At 37.4% G+C, this 21264-nt stretch overlaps 1 protein-coding gene across 5 annotated transcripts in view; it reads left to right on the plus strand.

Annotated features, from left to right (window-relative positions):
* Positions 1 to 21264, plus strand: part of LOC131067524 (uncharacterized) — a 234301-nt gene that overhangs the window by 122414 nt on the left and 90623 nt on the right. For 4 of the 5 annotated variants that reach the window (XM_058002558.2, XM_058002559.2, XM_058002560.2 and 1 more), the window contains 4 exons: positions 16819 to 16870; positions 17015 to 17124; positions 17198 to 17326; positions 17459 to 17548. In XM_058002558.2, the coding sequence (XP_057858541.2) occupies positions 16819 to 16870; positions 17015 to 17124; positions 17198 to 17326; positions 17459 to 17548 (381 nt within the window). Of the gene's footprint in view, positions 1 to 16818; positions 16871 to 17014; positions 17125 to 17197; positions 17327 to 17458; positions 17549 to 21264 lie in introns of those variants that run through there. The other variant, XR_009111823.2, reaches the window with a different exon arrangement.

Raw genomic sequence — 21264 nt, forward strand, 5'->3', positions numbered from 1 at the left:
AGTTAGTGGCATTCATTATTTTTTACCATATTTGGGCGTTAACATCCTCCAAATCGCATTAGATCCCAAAATTACCAACTTCGAAATATTTGAAAGAATTAATTAAATTGGCATTTAATAAAGAACATGGTGGCATTTAATAAATTAATTTTGAGCCTTAGAAAATCGAATTTTTATTATAAAGGCATTTAAAATTAATTTTTGTGAAATTAAAATTTAAAATGGAGCGCTTGAGGTATTATTTTTATTTATTCTATCAAGTCGGCCTCTTCGTTTTGCAATTTTATTTATTTTTTAGGCCTATTTTGCCAAGTCGGCCTATGGGAGGCAAAGTGGTGAGCGCCCTATATAATAGGGGTGTTTTGATCAAGTTTAATCAATCATTCACTCATTATTTCAAGTGCGAATTTGGAGAGCAAAAAGAAGGTGCGAAAGCTAGTCTATTTGGAGCGAATTTATTGAAGACTAGAGGTGGTGGAGTTGATGCTTGTGAAGACTAAAGGAGGCGCATTTTGCTAAAGGGAGAGCTTTGATCTACATTTTGTCTAGGGAATTCTCCTATTTTTGCATCATTTCTTAGAGTTAATTCTCAAGTGAAGGTATGGCAAAATCACCTTGACACCATTATTGAAGATTTGAATTTTGCGCTTTGTTTTGAAAATTCTAAGTTTGATATAGTTAATTAGGAAATGATAACTCAAGATTTATCATGAAGTTTCCTAATTAAAATCTTAAATCTTCCTTTCTACTTTATATTTCTACGCTTTAAGGTATATTACTCATTATGAAATGTTGTGTATGTGTCAAGATGGCGACTCCAAAGGCAGGAGCATCTACTAGTCGTCCGGCTCTCATCAAGGAAGATCAGAGGAATGAAGAATTGGAGACCAGGATCGTGTCCAAGTGGAGCAATATTGGAGATACCAACTTGGGAAACTTCAGTGTCAAGAAGTTTCGAGAGGTCCCTTACATTGGCAAGCCATCACCTGTCGCAAAGAGGATAATTGAAAGTGGCATCATCAAAGCGGCCGGTTTCCTTCCAGCAGTCCAATGTCATGAGCTGATGATCGAGTGTGCCCGCCATTATGACTCACAATCAAGATCGATCGTAGCCAAGGAAGGGAACACTTGGCGTAGCTTTCAGAGGAGGCTATAAGTGAAGCTCTCCATCTTCCAAAGCATAAAGATATGATTTACAAAAGCTTAGAGGGAGCTAGGTCAATGTATGAAGATGATCCAGACACTTGCTTGAGCATCATCAATAAGAATTGGTTACTCAAAAGTTGTCCTCGCTTGAGCAAGATTCCCAACACACCACATAGGATCGACTTCCAGGAGGAGTACAGATATTTGATAACTTTGCTCAATCGAGTTACAGGGGCTCCTCAAGCCTTCTACTTTGAGAAGTGGATGTTCTACTTCATCCAAGTGATAGTTCAAGGGAAAGGAACGATTCATTGGGCTAGAATTATTAGCCATTGCCTGGATGTGCAGTTAAGAAGACTAAAGCCTACCAAGTCATTTCACCTGAGCTCATACGTCATATATGCCTTGATCAGGAGTTTCGAATATGCAGGACTACCTCACAGAGGAGTGATCGGAAGTGGACCCGGAGAGGTGAGAGTTTGTGACTCTTATCTTCATTTACATCATCCACCTGGAAGTGACTACAAGTTAGTCAATGATACCTTCACGATGAACATCACTAGGATATTGCAAGGCGGGATTCACAATCGACTATCTCCGGATGCACAAGAGCTTGTAAGGAGGTATGGTGCTTGGTTCATTCAGTTTCAAAAGTTTACATATATCAGAGTTCATGGGTGTCCTTCACCTCCCTATATGTTGCCGAGGTATCCGACAGACAGGATAGTGCTACTTGAGGTGACTAGGCAGTTGGCAGCTTATGCGAAGGCATTCAGACACAGGCATGGAAATGGAATTCCTGTGCCCATCATATTGGGGAATTCAGTTGAGGTATGGCTTAATGCTCAAGCCTTGGATGATGCAGAGAGGGAGTTGGCCTTATATTCATTCGCGTTCTTTGCCTTGAGGGAGAATTTTGATCCTTATGGGTATATGGAAGAGACAGCTGGCAGGAAATACAAGCATGGATTTTAGGTAGAGGACTTTTTGATGAATCTCTCAAATGATTTAGAAGTGAAAAGAAAGATGCATTCCAGATTACCTTTAGATTTCATCAGGAAATGCAAAGTCTACAGAGTGGCCGATCAAGCTCAGGACAGTGGCAGACATCTCCAGTCATCCTATGACAGAGAAGACAAAGCAGTGAAGATAGATTGGAATGAGCCTGAGATTTCAGACTTGAGAGTCTTGATGGCCCCAGTTTTGTCATGTACTCGCAGATGGGTGGATGTACAACATCAAAAGTTAAGAGAACAACCAATGACTTTTACTTTGGAGGAAAAACCAGAAGGAGGAGGAGCAAGCGCAAGTGAAGACAATTCTCATCCTCGAGGCGCGAAGAGGAAGGAAAGACCTGAGAAAAAGGAACCCTCCAAGAAGAAGCAAGAGGCCAATCGAGATCGCTCATCAGGCACATCTTCTCGACATGAAAAAAGGACAAGTCAAGTTGAAGGACAAGAGAAGACGGTACCTGAGGTTGATGAATCTATGGAGTCAATGGTACAGAATGATAGACCTGAAAAAGGGAAGGCACCTCAGCATTCGTCAAGTCGATCTCCCCAAGTCAATGAGCTACATGAAGACAAGAATGATGATGAAGTGACATCTCGTCTCCGAGAAGACGAACCGTTGCCTAAAGAAATACAAGTTAGAGAGACAAGATCCGCCATTCCGGATTGGTTGAAGGAGAGACTGACGAGGGTGATTGTGATTGAGGATGAGGATGATGTAATTGACTTAGAGAGCCTTATAGGAAATTCTCAAGAAGTAACGGAGAAGAAGAAGGCCACCAAGATGTTCAAGATGATCAGAGATGAGACAGGGTCCAGGAAATTGCAGATAGCTACACCAATAATGGACAAGTATGAAGCTGAAATCCTTGGAGATGAGTATGATGTGGAAACATTTGAGCTTGGTCCACTCACTGCTGAGCAGGCACTAGATGAGGCAACCGATTCATTTGAAGCACTTAAAGACAAGCTTAAGGAAGAAATGGAAAAGAATAGAAAGCTTGAGAGAGAGGTCGGCGCTTGGAGAGGCTACTTTAGCCATCTCAATCAGCCCTTGGGACGTCAGGATCCAACAGTGTCTCCTGTGCAAGCACTTCCCCTTGAATCAGTTGGCGAGGCAGAGAGAGTCAAGAGCTTGGTTCAGCTTATGAGCTCTTGGATTGACAACTCCCACACAGTTGCCGTTGAATTTACAACAAGAATGATGCAGACAATCCACCGAGCTATCCAGGTCCTTGAGATTGTCCACAACCTGATGATAACAGTAGCCGCTTTCGCTCACACTAGAGATGTTATCATTCCTGTTCTGCAAGTAATTAGGCAAACACCAAGGAAGATCCTAGCACAAGAAAAGATAATGGATGGAGGAGCTCATAATTTACTTCAGTGGTCAACTCTACTTCAGATGAAAGAGGTTCTTTTCGAGGACATCAACACCAAATGCAATCAAGTTGAGGGCGTCATCCATCCAATTCAAGACAAGGTGTTTGAAGTGTTGTGTACCATTCTTGGCAGGAGGATCGAAGTTGAGACAGATGTGGACCTTTAGGAGTGGGAAGAGAGAGTCAAGGTCATCTTTTGCAAAGATGAGAATGTCATCACAGATGGGCAACGGGATCTAATGTTCACTACTATGCTCTTGATTGAGAAGATCAAAGAACTCGAACCTGGATGGGAAACGGCTCTTCTCAAGGCCTTTGATCAGGTTATCCACTTGGAGGAGCGAATGAGGAATCTTCCCGAGATTCCTATTGCTGAGATTGAAGGAATTGTGTCTAGATTCGTTGCATATGCTAAGAAAGAACATTGGAAGGGGAATAAGGTTCTAGAAGAGAGGTTGTTATAAAATGATGTGGCATCTTAATTATCATTGGTCTATGTTCCCTTGATTTTTGTGCCAATTAAATATTTGGCTATGCATTTAATAATGTTCAACTAAAAAGGGAACTTTTTGTAACAAACCCTAATTAGGGTTTAGGTGTCAAAATCTCAGCCGTTGATCTTCTTTTGATCTGGGCCGTTCATTGTAATTGAGGATGCTATATATACCCTCACTCATTTTCATTTTGTCATAGTTAGAAATTAGAAGATTAGAGCTTCTGGAGAGAAGAAAGTTATTTTGTAGCAAGATTGAGCATTGAAGAAAGAATTTCAAGCAATTGTTGTCTATTTTGGCTTTGAGATCAATAAAATATTGAAGTTATGGTGTTTTATTGCAATTCTTGTGGCTACTTTCATGGTTGTTTACTTTCTTGAATCATTCTCAGTCGAAGTAGTATTTAAGTTTGAAGGACTAAGTGTTGGGCTTGATCTTTGGTGAGATTCATGTTCCAAACCACTAGCTTCTTACTGATTGTAAGGACGCCTTGTGTGGTCAACTGGAGATATCCATATTGCTTGAACCTTCAATCATTATTGAACTATTGATATGTACCTTCATGGTAGTGTCTATAATTTTTGATGGTTTGAAAAATCACTAATCACCTTAGAAGATCGCATCAATTCCAGTAGAGTTGTAATTCCTTGGCAATACTGAAATTGGTAGAATCTTACCGAGTCTAGCCTACATTGAGTCATTCTTAAGATTAGATTAGAATTCATCTCTTGCAAACCCTATCTTTTGATCTTTTTGAGAACCTGTTAATTTTAGGAAAATTCTGTTCCTGCAGCTCGAAAACGTAAGGCCCCTTGAAGAAACAACATTTACAACGACCACTGGTGCTTATCCACACGTAGAGATCCTACAACGAAGAACCTTGAAGTCACCCTGATTGATCCTTTCTCGCGATATCTTCAGCATTCAGAGGCTTTACTCAAGAGAGGATAAGGTACCCTTGGGTATTTTATTTTGTGTTTGATAGTGTACAAAATACATGTCAACACATCCCTAAGTGGATGTTTGTATTATGTAACTTTTATAGATGACTACTCTAGGAAGAATTGGATTTATTTCTTAAGGTCTAAAGAGTCTGATGAAGTCCTAGGTAGGTTTAAAGAGGTTAAAGCTTTTGTAGAAAATATCACTGGAAAGAAAATTAAAATTCTAAGGTCTGACAATGGAGGTGAATACACCTTGGGTAGCTTTCGTGATTTCTGTATTGAGGCAGGGATCAAGAGGGAGTTCTGTGTTCCTTACAACCCTCAACAAAATGGGGTTGCTGAAAGGAAGAACAGATCTATAGTTGAAGCTGCAAAAGCTATGATTCATGATCAAGACCTTCAGATTTTTCTATGGGCTGAAGCCTCTAGAACAGCAGTGTATGTTCAAAATAGATGTCCTCATCGGATATTACAAAATATAACTCCTGAAGAAACCTCCTCAGGTATCAAGCCCGATATCAGATACTTGAGAATATTTGGTTGTCCTGTGTATGTTCATATTCCCAAGGACAAGAGAACCAAGTTGGAGCCTTCTGGCAAGAGAGGAATATTTGTAGGCTACAGAGAATCTTCGAAAGCCTATCGTGTTTACATTCCTGGTCAAAAGCAAATAGAGGTTAGTAGGGATGTCACATTTGAGGAAGATGTTGCATTCAGAAAATCAAAGGGCTCATGCATGGAGATAGATGATGACACTCCTCAAGACATGGATATTGACCATACTCCTGAGGTTCAGAGGGAGTCTACAAAACCTGATATATGCAATGATCCAATTGAACCCTTGGATCCCACTGATGGGCCTAGGGATATTGTTGTATCTCGAAAGAGACCTCTTTGGGCACGAAACACTGCAGGAAGTAGAACAGCTTGCTGCTCCTAGAGGCACATTTAGGGAAAGCAAAAGACCACAAAGGTTCTTTGGTTATGTTGCATTAATGTGTAATCTTATTGAATCTGAACCATCTAGTTTAGAAGAAGCCTCAAATCAACAAGTTTCGAAAGATGTTATGGACGAAGAGTATCAATCCATTCTCAAGAACAATGTGTGGGATATTGTGCCTAGACCAGAAGGGAAGTCTGTTGTATCTTCCAAGTGGTTGTTCAAGATAAAACATGCAGCTGATGGCAGCATTGAAAAGTACAAAGCTAGATTTGTGGCTTGTGGTTTTTCCCAACAAGAAGGAATAGACTACGAAGAAACATTTGCCCTTGTTGCTTGCTATACTTCCATTAGAACCATCATTGCTATTGCAGCAGCTAAAGGATGGAAGTTGCATTAGATGGATGTGAAGATTGCTTTTCTCAATGGCGTGATTGAAGAAGAAGTCTACATCGAGCAACCTGAGGGGTTCGTGATTCATGGGAAAGAGTCTCATGTGTGTAAATTAAAGAAAGCCCTATATGGTCTTAAACAGGCTCCTCGAGCTTGGTATGAAAGAATTGATAGATACTTAGTGGGTTTGGGTTTCTGCAAAAATGATGCTGATCCAAATCTTTACTTCAAAGTATTCAATGGTGATATGTTGATCTTGGTACTTTATGTTGATGATCTATTTATTACCGGAGAAGATCATCTCATTATTAGATGTAAGAAGGAGCTGACTTCAGAATTTGAGATGAAGGACTTAGGACTTATGCACTTCTTTCTAGGGTTGGAGGTGTGGCAGAGTTCCAATGGGATTATCCTAAGTCAAGGTAAATACACCATCGAGATTTTGAAGAGATTTGGAATGACAAATTGTAAATCCATGTCCACACCCATGGAAACTAACTTGAAGAAATTAAGGGAAGCCGCAACTAGTTCAGATCTTGTGGACCCTACTATGTACAGGCAATTGATTGGGTCCTTGATGTATCTAGTTAACACTAGACCAGATATTTGTTATGCAGTAAGTGTACTTAGTCAGTTCATGAGTGAACCTAGACAAATACATCTAGTTGCAGTCAAGCATATCTTGAGATACTTGTGTGGCACAGTTGGATATGGCTTGAAATACTCTTCTAGTATGGACTTGATTCTTGAAGGATATTCTGATTCCGATTAGGCAGGGAGTGTTACTGATCGAAAGTGCACTTCTGGTTGTTGTTTTAGTTTGGGATTTGCTATGATTTCCTGGTGTAGCAGGAAGCAATCTTCAGTAGCGCTAAGCAGTGTAGAGGTAGAATATATTGCAGCATGTGTAGTAGCCCGTGAAGTAGTGTGGCTTCGTAAGCTCCTTGTAGGATTGTTTGGTCAATCACTGGAGCCTACTATCATACATTGTGATAATCAAAGCTGTGTAAAGCTTTCAGTCAATCCAGTATTTCCTGACAGAATAAAGCATGTAGAGATTCAATACCACTATATCAGAGATATGGTACAAAGGAATGTTGTTCAGTTGAGATACATTTGTACTGAGGAGCGAACGACCGACATTTTCACCAAGTCTCTTGCGAAAGTGAAATTTGTGCATTTTCGAGAGAAGCTTGGAATTGTGGAAAATGAAGCTCTTGCTGAGAGGGAGTCTTAGCATCAGTAATTACTTGATATGTATTATAATGCATTCTTCTTTGTGAGAGAAGTTTGAGGTGCAAGCCCTTGTCATGCATTCTTCTTTGAGAGAGAAGTTTGAGGTATCAGCCCTTGTGGAGCATTCTTCTCTGTGAGAGAAGTTTGAGGTATCAACCCTTGTTGAGCATTCTTCTCTGTGAGAGAAGTTTGAGGTATCAGCCCTTGTGTTGCATTCTTCTCTGCGAGAGAAGTTTGAGGTTCCAGCCCTTGTTCCACCCTCTGCGAGTAGGTATGGTGGATTCACCCTCTACTAGTAGGTACAGTGAATGTCATGTTAGAGATTTCATGACTGAGCATTTGAGTGCACTCAACCTCTGGGAGTGGCCATGACTATGTAACTCAGATGTCCAAAAGGATTCCTCCCTAGCTAAGAGGGAGTGTTGATGAATAGCGTCAGTCGGATTCCCAAAACTCGACTTCGCTATAAAATGCGTGAAGGGCCTTTGGCCTTACAGATTTCTTATTCAACTTATATATATATTTCCTGTTATTAATCATTGAAACAGTTATATTTAATGACTTGTTAAGATAGTCTAATTCATATATCCCGCCACCGTGAAGAGACGTGATGGTTAATGCTATGACCGACTTGTTAAGAAGTCGTATTGGTTGGAGGAAACCATAATCGGTTATATGTATGGGATATGCATCGAGACGTTACATTTTGAAGAAGTATATAATATAATATTCTGCAGACCGTGTTCGGCGTTTTAGAAAACAATCTTCGATCTCCAGCAGTCCGAATCTCACAATCAGTATACAGATCGTGTTCCTCCTTGTGTTGCGATATATTAATTACCTACAGATATTCTAGACACACGACATTCGCATTATAAACAACGAGTGGATAGTTTATGTATCAGACTGAACTTATTCTTAGCAGATTGTATATAGAAGTGAATTGATTCTAGCATCAAGGAATAAGGCAAATTCATTGTAAAACATTTTATGTATCAATAAATAATAAGGAACTTCTTGGCAGGGTTTTTCACCTTCATAGAGGAAGGTTTTCCCAGGATATACACTGTGTATTTTCTTTTCATATAATCTGATCACTTAAATTTAACACAAATGAGTTCTAGACTTAGCCAAATTTGCTCAAACGACTTGCAGACTCGATCAAATTCACCCAAAACACTTGCAAACCGAACAGACCGAAGAGACTGTTGCGAAAAGACTCAAAGAACCAAAACCAAAAGACCACGAGGACCTAAAAGGTAGGGAGTCCCCATTTGGAATGGGGTGATGTTGTGATTAGGTCACAACATGTCCCAGCGGTGGTGGAGGGACAACGAGGGGACGTCTTGTCCTTGTTCTCTCATCCCAGAGACATCCCCGATTTGGAGGGGGGATGCATCTCGGTGGAAGACCATTGATTTATCATTTTGAGTATGGTTTAGAACATTAGATATAATACTCTTTTGTTTAGTGCCTTTCCTAGGGCTACATAGTCAATTCATAGTATGTAAATGATATCTATCGAGCAAATTAACTATTAACCAGTGGGTTACAAGCATTAATGTTCTAGGACTAATGCTCCCTTAATAAGAAATTTGTGACAATCATTCTTCTCGATCCTCAACATATGACTCAAATCTTCTTACTTTATTCAAAGTATTATAATCTTTTACTTGAAAAGAATTATAAATCAAAGTACACAACACAAAAAGATTGCAGAGATGAAACAAAAGATGCTTGATTATTTTATTCCAAAAGATGTTTGAGTATACAGTACAGAGACAATTGGAAGTTGAAACAAAAACATTCATTCTCCCTTTTGTATTCTAATTATAGATTTGCTATATAGACGTTAACATTTGCGAACCGGGTCCTAAAATGTTGTCCGTATTTTTGTATTCACAAAAATAGACAACCCCTTTAAATTTTTTTGTTAAAAAATGAAAATTTTACTCTAAGGCACACTTCCTGAGGCAAATTTTTTTCCCTTGGACTAGATTTATCCTCAGTCCATCCTCGATCTGCGTTTTAAATTTCATTCAATTCTGAGTTCGTTTGCTATGTTTTTTCTTCAATTTCGGGTTTTTTCTTCCTGATTGTAGGTGGAAAATTTTCCTTTGATTGCAAGTTTTATTTTTCTCTTGTTTTAGTGTTGTAGGGAAATTTTAAAACAATTACAAGTGCACTTTATTTAAAACTTGTAACTTACTTTTTATTTCCCCCTTTCTTTTTATGTCTTTTAAGTTGTAGGAACTTTTTGGACAAATTACGAGTAGATTTAAAATTATTAGTTAAAAAGAACTTTTAATTTCTTTCAAAAGTTCCTACTTAAGTGATTTTGAGATGTAATAGGGATTCTATTTCCCTATTACATGTTTTAATGTTTTTAGTCACTTGTAAAGGAATTTTATTTCCCTATGGCAAGTTCTTTTTCTTAAGTTAAGTCATTAAAACTTATAAAGGGGATTTGAAAACCCGATTTCATGTCTTTTGCTTGTATTCTAAACTTGCTCCTTCTCTCCAAGACTTGGTTTTTCTCCAAGGAGTTCGAATTTTGGAGGAATTGTAAACCGATTTTTTGTGGGAGAATGCATTCATGAAGGAGGCGTGGTGATTCTTATCCCTCTTTTTCTAGTTTATGTGCCATGTATTTCCCTTTTTGCAAGGCGTTTTTGTTGGTTTTGGAGCTTCGTTTTCCCCTTCATGGCCGTTTTTGCAGCTTGTATGGAGGCTTTTTGGTCTCATTAACCTAAACATTTCTTCTCCTTGCTTCAACACATGGTCTACTAGGCGATTCGACTCATTCCTCCTCCTTGGATGCCGTTTTTTGGTGATATTTGTTGAAATCCGAGTTTGTTAAAAACGTGGCTAGGGCTTCAACAGTTTGGTTCTGCCTTCTATTTAAGGAGCTGATTGTTTCTTTAAAAGTTATTCCATCTCTTTGGAGGGCATCTTGATCAAGCAAGGTATGTTTTGTTTTTAGTTTTGTCTTTATTTAATTTTTCTTGTTTTGAAATTCCTTGATTGATCATGATAGTTGTTTGTTTTGTTTTTGTTTCAATTCGGGTTTGAGAGAGATCTTCCCATTTCTATCTATATCTTGAATGTAATTTAAGAATTGCATTATGTTTCCCCTCCTTTTTTTCCTCTTTACTTGCCTTTGGGTTTTTAAAATTCGATTGCAAGTACGATGAAAAAGTGAGTTTTTCCCCTTTGGCTGAAAAGACTTCATCATCTTTTGCCAAAAGTTCAAGTTTCAAAGTAGTAAAAGACTTGTCTTTTCCATTTCGGGTTTTAAAGACTTGATTACAAGTGAAGGTTTTTCCCATTCCCTTGAGGTTAAAATGAAGATGATCTATCCAAAATTCTTTCCTTATTCATCCACATTCATTACCCTTGTTCACACTTTCCATTCCCATTATCTTTTCCATGTCAAAATTCCATTTTTCACACATCCTTTCATTTTTCAAACAGGCTGGCTATGTTTATATATATTAATACACCTTTAAGTGTGTATATATATCTATAAATATAGATATATTTGTGTGCAGACAAACTGCAGGTCTATGTGTTAGATTTACATGCACCATTCAGTTTGAACTATAAATTGAAATAAAATCTTATCAATAGAATCTTTGCTCCATCATGAAATTATGGGATATTATGTAAATTTTTGAGTTCTTTAATGGAACTTCTGGTAAAACATTCTTCGCTATGTCTAGTTGTAGAATATATTCTCACTGATATGAAACCCTTAGACTGTAGCAGCAGTCTTCTTGAAATTTGAGTAAATTTATTCAGAAACCCTTGAATAAGAGAAGTTTGTTACGTTTGCTTTAAGTAAATTAAGCCTAAATCCGAAGTATCTGGTAATACTTAACATATATGTGAAGGTATGGATACTTGTGTATACTTGTATATGTACATTGACATATACTGGTAAGTGTATATCAGTATGGTTTATAACTAGTAACACTTAACATGTATGTGAAGGTATATGTACATGTGTATACTTGTAGATGTACATTAGCATATACGGTAAGCATATATCAGAATGGTTTATAACTAGTAATTAACAGAGTAATCTAGTTAAAGATTTTTAACCATACCTCTAGGTAGAGAGAGGATGCTCTTCCTTAGACTTGAAATAAGAAGATTTCTTACCTTCTTACGAGCATTTTCAGGTTTGTCTAAGTTTGAAACACATCAAGACAGCAGCATCAAACAACCTATCTAATTGAGATTATCATCTCTGGACTATGAAACAAACTAATAACTTAGCCTAGGAAGGTAGTGTGTAGAAGGGCACCGTTGTACTTCGATGCAGATAGCATCACCATTGAGAGATTACTCTCAAGATGCCTAGGACAACAGAGTCATGTTAGGCAAAGTTTATATTCCATACTTATGAGTTGGATGTACAACTGGCGGCTCTTATGCCCCCTATTTTCCCATGCCAGGGACTTAGTTGAACCATCACAAATCATTGGAATCTTTTAGGAGAAGAAATAAACAGTAACTTTAAGAGCTCTAGAGCTGTTATCAAATGAAAGTTAAACATACATATGGTCGTAGTTCCTAAATGAGTTCAGACGAACCCATTTGACCTTAAATCCATGCCGAGAAGGGTGTGATCATTGACAACACGTTAATTCGTGCTTGCAGTGTTAAACCTTGGCCAAGGTGGTGCTACGTAATGCATGCATCCGTCTAATCATTAGTACTAGATACACCTCTAGTCAGGAGTGTCATACTAGTAGGGAGTTACCCTTAGTGTATGACCGACTAATGCGTGTAGGTCCTAACACCAAGTCTTAGATGGGATTTAGTTCCACTTCCCATTACCTCCCTGCGAAAGGTCGGGAAAAGCGCCCTAATGATACTTTCCCTCCTCACTGGTAACTTGGTAAAGTTATGAAGTTCAAAATGTTAGCATCAGATGAAATGTACTTTCTAAACCCTCTCTCTTTCAATTAATGCAATGTTATTTATTTTCCTATCTTACGATGATGTTTGGTTTAGATCATTGCAATTACTTTTAGTTATTGTTATCTCAAAAAAAAATAAAATTTCTCTTCGTTTTTATGTTAAGTTGTAATGATCATGTTAACGGCTATATTTGTTAATGGCTATTTTCGTTTCAGTAAGTTACATTATGTTTAAATGCTTCATATAAATTTATGCATGTTACAGAAGGTATTTTTAATATTTGTTTATTTAATTCTCCTGAGGGCAAGTGGTTCTTTCGTTTCTGTGTATATTTGTGAAGATATTACTAGACAATAATAAATATTATTGAGTTTATTGTTGGACAACTCCATATTCTTGTGTTGGGCAATAACTGTCATGTTGAAGGCATGAATCCTTTGCTTGAAGAGAAAGTGACTGCCATTATTTGTTCCTTGCTAGGCATGATTTTTTTGGTACTAGGTCGTGTGAATGTTAGATGGTGATAAGCAAGTGTTGAGCGTGATTCTAAAAGAGAGTTTCCTGGGTCAAGGTGTGAATGTTTTGTTGTGAAGAGGACAACTCTTAATAGCAAATGCTTTCATTGATGGTGTGAAGCTATAACATGAACGCCCTCAGTGTGAGCAGCAATTGGAAATTAATTATCTTTACCATAGATATTTATCAAGTTTTTTGTGGAGATGAGTGATTTGTAAGACGTTTTGAGGCTATATCTATTGTTCCAACTGTATGACAATATCTGTAATTTTCTCTCAAGTTTGTAATCTACAATTAAATATGAAAAATTTAAATCTTTGTTCTTTTATAGTGCTTTCTTTGAACAAAGTGTTATTATTTGCAATGTGTTATTTCCATTCTGTTATATGTATTGAATAGTAGTGGATGAGAACAAAGCATTTAAACTTCAACTGTGCACCAATTAAACATACACTCAGAAATTAACTCGTAGTGGGGTGCAAACAACATTTGATTGAATGCATGAACATCAAAATAGCAACAAGATAAACTGAAACTTTTTTTCAGGAACTATTTAATAAGGGAATTGTCTAGAGAAAAAGAGTGTGCAAGTTGGACAAAAAAATCAATGTGGGATTTATAAACTGTACAACCCTCTTCTATATGGTGCTGGTGCGACAGAAAATAATATGCTTTGACTCTTTTTGAAAGGTTGTGGCTAGTATTTGTGTGGTTGTGTTGACCCTTGTCAACCCCTTTCAAGTTGTGCTAGGCAAGAAATAAGCCTCCAAGGAATAGTTTGACCCCTTTATCCTTGTCTCAAAGGTATGACACTCTTCATGACATGGTATAGAAGCCTTTTTGAGGCTTCAACTCCTTAGTCCTTAATAAAGTGTACGATAGTCTTTAGGAGGGCTGTGTTAGACTTAAGAAAGGCTTTATTTAGAACCACTATATGTTGGTGGTAATGTGTATGTCAATATAGGGAGCTAGGAATGGTACGGATGGGGTAAAGCCCAGCTGGTACAATATATTACTATTTTATTTTTTTGTTTTTTTGTCTTTTCACAGAGCACCCACTGCACAATAAAATCTTCGTCTGAACTTGCTTGCACATACTGCAGAATTTCTGCTTTTTTTCCCACGTGCATACAACACAAAAATCTTTAATTTGATCACAAAATTGACAAACCCATCCAACCTGGAAAAATTGAATAGATAAATTGTTTGCCCAAAGTCCTGCAAACGTTCAACACACAGGTGAATCTGAATGACTACCTGCAAATCAGATCAAGCGGATCTCTCACTACTGAAACCAATCCTCACTATAGGGGTTTTTGTCCCAAGGCTGAAAGTTCGAACAGTAGCTCAAATTCCCACAGAGAGTTTCACCAATGATGAATAATCCAAAATGACTCGAATGTGTCTCTTCAACCCTTTTTATAATCTTCTTGGGAATGCCTCAGAAATTAGATTTTAAAATCACTTATTAATTAACCACCCTCATTGCTCCATAAACGTGAGTTAAATTTCATTTTAAACTTTTTTTCGGCACTTTATTCACCAATAATTCACTTTATTAAATAATCAAAATAAGTTGTTTTTAAATTTTGTTTGACAACTTACATTTAATTATTAATTATTAAATTATTTTTTGCACATCCAGCCAAGTTGTAGAAAATACAAAAAATGCTTGAAGGTGAATTTAGAATGTGCCAACATACTCAAATGCTCCCGGGAGATCCCACTTGATAAAAAATGACACTTCCCATAAATAAAATATTCCTCCAAGAAGTTTGGAATGTGCTTGAAATGGTGAAGCAGCCCTTGAAAAAGCATCAATAAACTCATCTTGATCCCCTGTACACAATGCTAATAACTAAACTGTATTCTGAAAAGGTTGGCACTGTCTAGGAAAGTTGGAGCAAACCAATAAGTTGGAATGACCAAAAATGGGGACAATACAATACTTCCTGCATTAAGCACAAATTTGACCTCTATATGAAGCCAACAATGGGAACCAAAAGGTGTTTATCTTCCAATTCTTGAATAAATTGAGAGGATTTTCATTCTCGGGGTAAAAGTTGAACCAAAGCTCTGCAAGCAAGGGTTTTTAGAAATCAATAATGAATAGAATGGATCCTTTTTCACAATAATTGTTTTTTTGTCCAAACTCAATTAATTACCTTTTTAAATAATTAAATATAAGTTGTCTTTTATTTTCCAGTTTTTGACAACTTAAATATTTAACCATGCAATAATATAATTATCTTACACACAACCATCAAATTTATGAAAAATATTAAAAGTCCCAAACATGAATTCTGACCACAGCTCCAACAGCTAAAGTGCATAAGAAATTAGTCTATATGAAGGTTGGCACCCTCCCAAGATGAAAAACTTTTCCAAGAAATGTGCAGTGTGCTCTTAGAATGTTGGATTTACACGGAAAGTACCATCGTACTCATCTTGGATGTAGGAACTCTCTACAATGGTCAAAATACCTTTTCAATAAAGTTGGTGCTCTCCAAGAAAGCTGGAGTTTCCAAGAATGTTGGATAGATTGAAAAGGGGACATTGCACAAAAATCAGCTTGCTGAGTTTGAGGCTACTCTGAGTCTTGTAACTATGATGTAGACACAATTGACTTTAGGACCAAGTTTTGTTGCATTAAGTAAGATAGATTTATGTGGCTATAGCTACACATCATGGCTTTGGTTCTCTTATTTTGGTTCACCTTTAAAGATGGCACAAGATAGTGATGGTACACATACCTATCAAACTAACGAAGTTGTTCATTTCTTTATTGCAGAAACATTAACATTTATTAATATATTTTTATCTTCATCAATCCATCATTCTATTTAGTTATAATCTGGGAATTGTCTTTACCATGTTCTCTTTGTAATAATTTCTTTTATTCATGACATCTAACTTACTACAATGTGGTGTGTTGTCTATCAAATTGCCACTTGAATCTAAATCATTGGATGATTAGGCTCTGTAGCAATTGTCTACAATCCCTATTAAGTTGTATTAATTGTTTTTGTTCACATTTTTCAAAGGTGAAATACTTAATAGGTCTGATTTTTTATGTTCTTTTAATGCATAATGCAGTTATGGAGTGTCAGACATGTATGACGGTTAACCTGTCAATATCTTTATTGAATCAATGATTAACTTGTGGTTAAAGTTTAATTTGGGTCAAATGGGTTAACTTGGAGGCTAGGGTTTTCCTTACCCTCAGTGTTATTATATGTAAATATTAATTATTTACCAAAAATTTCATTGGCATCATAGGGAGATATTGTATTTTGTTACAAGTTTTATAGCGAAAGTTATTGTGCAGCAAATCCTTAAAAAATGCCATACAGTATAATTGTTCCTTGAGGATTCTTTTTTGAGTACACAGAACCTTTGAGTACATTGCTACCTTTCATACGGCTATTATGCATTTGCTTGCTTGTTATTCGTGGCATCTCTCTGTTATCGGATGCTTTGTTCATTAGTAATGGTGATAAATGTTATGAATCTTTGATTGACTCACCATTAGTTGGAGTCATTTCTTTTATCTCCCTTGTTTGGCCTCTAAGTAGCTGTAGTGACTTGATATCTACCCAATTATATAGATAATGTAACAGGGATGTGCATGGTAATTCAGCCTATTGTGTAGATGTGCCTTGCGAAACTATAAATTTGTCTCATTTGCCTGATGCAAGAATGATGTATCAATTGTCATTGAATATTTTTAGATGGTTTTTTCTCCATTTGCACCAGTAATGAACTTATTGAAATATTGCTCATTTTTTCCTATTCTTAATGAAGTGCCCACATCTCCATACCTTTCAGGTGCTTTCACAATACAAATGGCCTAATTCCATGGAGACAGATTTTATATATGGTAAGGGTTAAAGATTCTATTAAAATGTGTATTGTGAAACTCATTTCTCTGTTGTCTGAGCTATGTTGTAACTACTGTCAAGATTTAAATGCTATGAAGTATAGTGAAGAATCCTGATGTAAGGTTTTTAATGCTACCCTGAAGGTTCATCCTCCATTGGAATGTCTCTTGATGCACGTTTTCTAGCTGCCTTTGCAGCAGCTGCAGGTAGAAAGTCAACTTCATCTGCAGCATCTGATGAGACAGACCCAGAGGTGTGCCCATTTTGTCTTATTATGACACAAAATAACTGTCATATTATTTTCATTAATTGCTTGTCTTGTACAGTGGGGGTGTTGGGATGCTGAACATGAATCAGAAGATCCATCAATTGGAATTGTGTTTCCTACAATTGAACGAGTAAAGAGTGGGAAAGACGGGACTCTTCCATACAGTCGTCTTCTTTGTTTTGCAGAGGTTTGTGAGCTAATTAAAAGTTAGGTTCTCATAGCATCTTAGCCTTTTGTCCTTGCAAACTTGAAATTTAATGGTACAATTTTTGAAGTTAAAGTTATCACTTACCTTGTGATGGTTTCTTGAATGTTATAGAGGACATGGGAGAGACTAAAATCTGCTAAATTTCTACATGATGCTATTCCTTACCCAAGAGAAAGAGTTGGCTGTCCAATGCATACTAAGGTTAGCTTGTTTTATTTCTGAAAGAAATACAAGTATTTGCTGAACTTGCCAGGTTTTTCTCTGTCCAGGATGTAATCAACTATGTCCTAAAAATGAATTAAATATGCAAACCTTAATGATCATATAAAAAACATAAAGCTCACACAATAGAAGTGGCAAATTAATGCACTTGATCTGTTACAGTGACAATAGCTCAGAAATTTTGAATCCTGAATTCTTGAATTCATGCATAAGAGGAAACTGCAAAGGCTTAGCCCTTATTGTTTTAGTACATATTTTTCTATAGAAACGTGCAGTTTTAGAATGTTGGGAGTGAGGAAGACACATTAGGAATGTCTCAGCATAAATAACGGCTCATGATGGTCTTAATAAATACTCATTTGTATTTCAATTCTAAAACTCAGTCAAACATGATGTTTAAGATGTATTTCACATTTTTTTTTGATGTAAGTGGAATTTCTATTATTTAACATATTAATTCCAGTACATAAGAGGACACACTGATTATTGTAGTGTAATATTATCACATCACATGAACATAGAGGAGAAGACAATACCAAAGAGTTCAATGATATCAACTTTTCACAATTCATGATGCTTCTTGTTGCTGTTTCTGGATTCAATTGTGTATGTTTTTTTTATCATGCACAAACACATACACAGTTGAATCCAGAAACAGCACCAAGAAAAATACCAAAGAGTGTTGGTGCATTTTGTTTTCCTTGTATTTTAGTTTATTACTTTATGGACTTGTATGCACCTAGGGTAGGATAAGCTTATTTAAGTAGGTATCTACTTGTGTAAGCTATGCCTCCCTCACACATTAGTAGGTATCTTCTAAGGGAGGTAATACACATTTACTACATGTGACTTGTACTTCCCCAAGTTGGGGGAGACTTGTAGTACATTTTTAATTTTTTCCTTTATCACACATTGTCTCTATTAGAAATATATGTTTGGTTGTCATTGATGTCAAAACTAGTGATCTGGATTGGTCCGGGTATAGCAAGTTAGTATGTATAGGTGTTGTAGAGAAGTATGTATAAGTGTTGCAAATCAGTGATACGTATGTATGATGCAAAACAGTGGAAGATAGGCATGTATGCTTAAAGGTGCAGAACATTGCTGATATGTCAAGTTGCAAATGTGTTTTCCGGAAGGATGTTGCTCCGGAAATGTGTGTTGCGAGTATGTAGATGTGTTTCTCATATTGACTGAGTTTTGGTGTTGGTTGTAGCAATTCTTTTGGTGCTTTGGAAGTGTATTCAGCATTGATGGTGTTCAACAGTGATTGTAGTGCTCCGCATCATAGTTTTAAAACTCGGCGACTCGCCTCGGACTCGCCACGGACTGGCGAGTCCTTTGGCGCCGTGAGTCGACTCGCCTAGGACTCGCGAGGCGAGTCCCTGCGAAAGACTCGCAAGTCTTTCGCAAAGACTCGCACGAGTCTTTCGCTCGGACTCGCGAGTCTTTCACAGGGACTCGCGGGCCCAGAAAAACGCGCCCGTAAGGGTTAAAAACAAGTTTTTAAAAAAATTTTTGACTTCATTTTGGTTTTTTTTTGGCTGTAGCAGGTTAGAAGGGTTTGGAGGAGTAGAGGGAAGAAGGAAAAATCAGCAAGAGAGATCTAGGTAAGGATTTTTCTCTTTCTTTTTTTTTTTCATTTGAATCATTTCATTGTTTTGAAACTGAAAAAATCTTGAAAAACAAGGGGATATGCTGCCAAATTTTTTTCTATTTTCTTTCCTAAGTTATTTCCTCTTTTTTTTTTCTTGTTTTTGAATGCTATTTTTCCCAAATGATTCATTGTCATTTTTTTTGTTGATTTTCCATAAAACCCTGCTGATTTTTTTTTTTTCATGTTAAATCAGCAATGGCAAGTTCAACTCCAAGGGCAACCCCAAGGTCAGGAAGACAAAGAGATAAAGCTTGGAAATATGGGATTGCAGGAAGCAAAAAGGGGGAGGTCACTTGCACCGAATGCACAAAATGGATGACTGGTGGAATCAATAGATTAAAATACCACCTTGCACAAATACCTGGATATGGTGTGGAGGCATGCCCCAAATCAACTCCTGAAATTATTAGAGAGATGAAGGCCATTCTTGCTGAGAATGATATGCATAAGGAAGAAAGGCAAAAAACAAGAGAAGCCATGGCAGCTGCAATGAATCCGACATTGTCCACTTAGGGTCCCATTGGTCACAGTCGGGGTCGTCAGTCACTTTCATCTTTTGGTGACAATGAGGGTGAGGCTAGTGGCACTCCTGTTCGATCAGACCCTAATTTTTTTGTACCACGCAATGTTCCAGGTGCACAACCTTCACTTGAAGGTACAGGATGGAATAGAGAGAAGCATGAACAAGCACGGATAGCAGCTTCAAACTTTTGGTTTTACAATAATCTATCTTTCAATGCAGCAAACAATGTGTATTGGGAAAGTTTTGTTAATGCATGTACAGTGGCGGGTAAGGGGTTTAAGGCCCCAACAGGTCATGACTTCAGTGGGCCATTGCTAGAGAAAGCTGTGAAAAATACAGAAGGTGTGGTTGATGATCAGAAAAGGTATTGGAAGAGAAAAGGATGTAGCATTTTATCTGATGGATGGACAGATGGACAAAATAGGACTCTTCTCAACTTCTTGGTGGCTTCAAATGGTGCAATGGTATTCATAAAGTCTGTTGATGCGTCAAATGAAATAAAAAATGCAGAGACTTTGTGTAATCTGTTGGATGGTGTGGTTCGGGAAGTTGGAGTTGAGAATGTTGTCCAAATTATCACGGACAACGCAGCTGCATATGTATCTGCAGGTAGAATGCTTATGCAGAGGCATCCTTCGATTACATGGAGTCCTTGTGCTGCACATTGCTTGGACTTGGTGCTAGAGGACATTGGGAAGATTGGATGGGTGAAGAAGGTGGTTGAAGATGCAAAAAGTGTCACCAAATTCATCTACAACCATACTTGGGTGCTTGCTTTGATGAGAAAACACACAAATGGCAAGGACCTTGTGCGACCTGGAGTGACACGATTTGCTAGCCACTTCATCACTTTGCAGAGCATTCTTAGTGCCATTCCTCATCTTAAGCAGATGTTTGTGTCAGATGCTTGGTTGGGGTCTGCATACTCCAAAAGACCTGAAGCAGAGAAGATTGTTTGCATTGTTTTTGATGAAGGGTTCACCAAAAGTGGAGAGGAGTTGACTGCGGTAAGTAACAAACACAAAAGTAAAGTTTATACAATCTTGTCTATTTGCTGATTTTATTTTTTAGGGGTTGATTTTGTACTAATTTAAAATTTTTTTTTATTTTTTTAGGTGACAGAACCTTTGGTAAGGGTTCTTCGTATGGTGGATGGAGAGGGCATGCCAATGGGTTTCATTTATGAGGCCATGGATAGGGCCAAAGAGGCCATTTCACATTACTATCGTGGAAATACAAGAAAATGTGAAATCTTTTGGCGCATCATTGATCGTAGGTGGACAAACCAACTCCACCAACCGATACATGCCTTCGCCTACTTTTTGAACCCGAAATTCTACTTCTCTGATTCATTTAGGGCTGATGAGGAGGTCATGGCAGGTGTTATTACATGCATTGATAAGATGACACCTGATCCTGAGTTGAGAGACAAGGTTCTTGATGAGTTGGAGGTGAGATTTGACATTTGCAATTGCTCTATCTTTATTTATGAATTCGGAAATGTTCATTATTGAA

The sequence above is a fragment of the Cryptomeria japonica genome, chromosome 10 (genome assembly GCF_030272615.1).
Source record: "Cryptomeria japonica chromosome 10, Sugi_1.0, whole genome shotgun sequence".
Taxonomy (NCBI): Eukaryota; Viridiplantae; Streptophyta; class Pinopsida; order Cupressales; family Cupressaceae; genus Cryptomeria; species Cryptomeria japonica.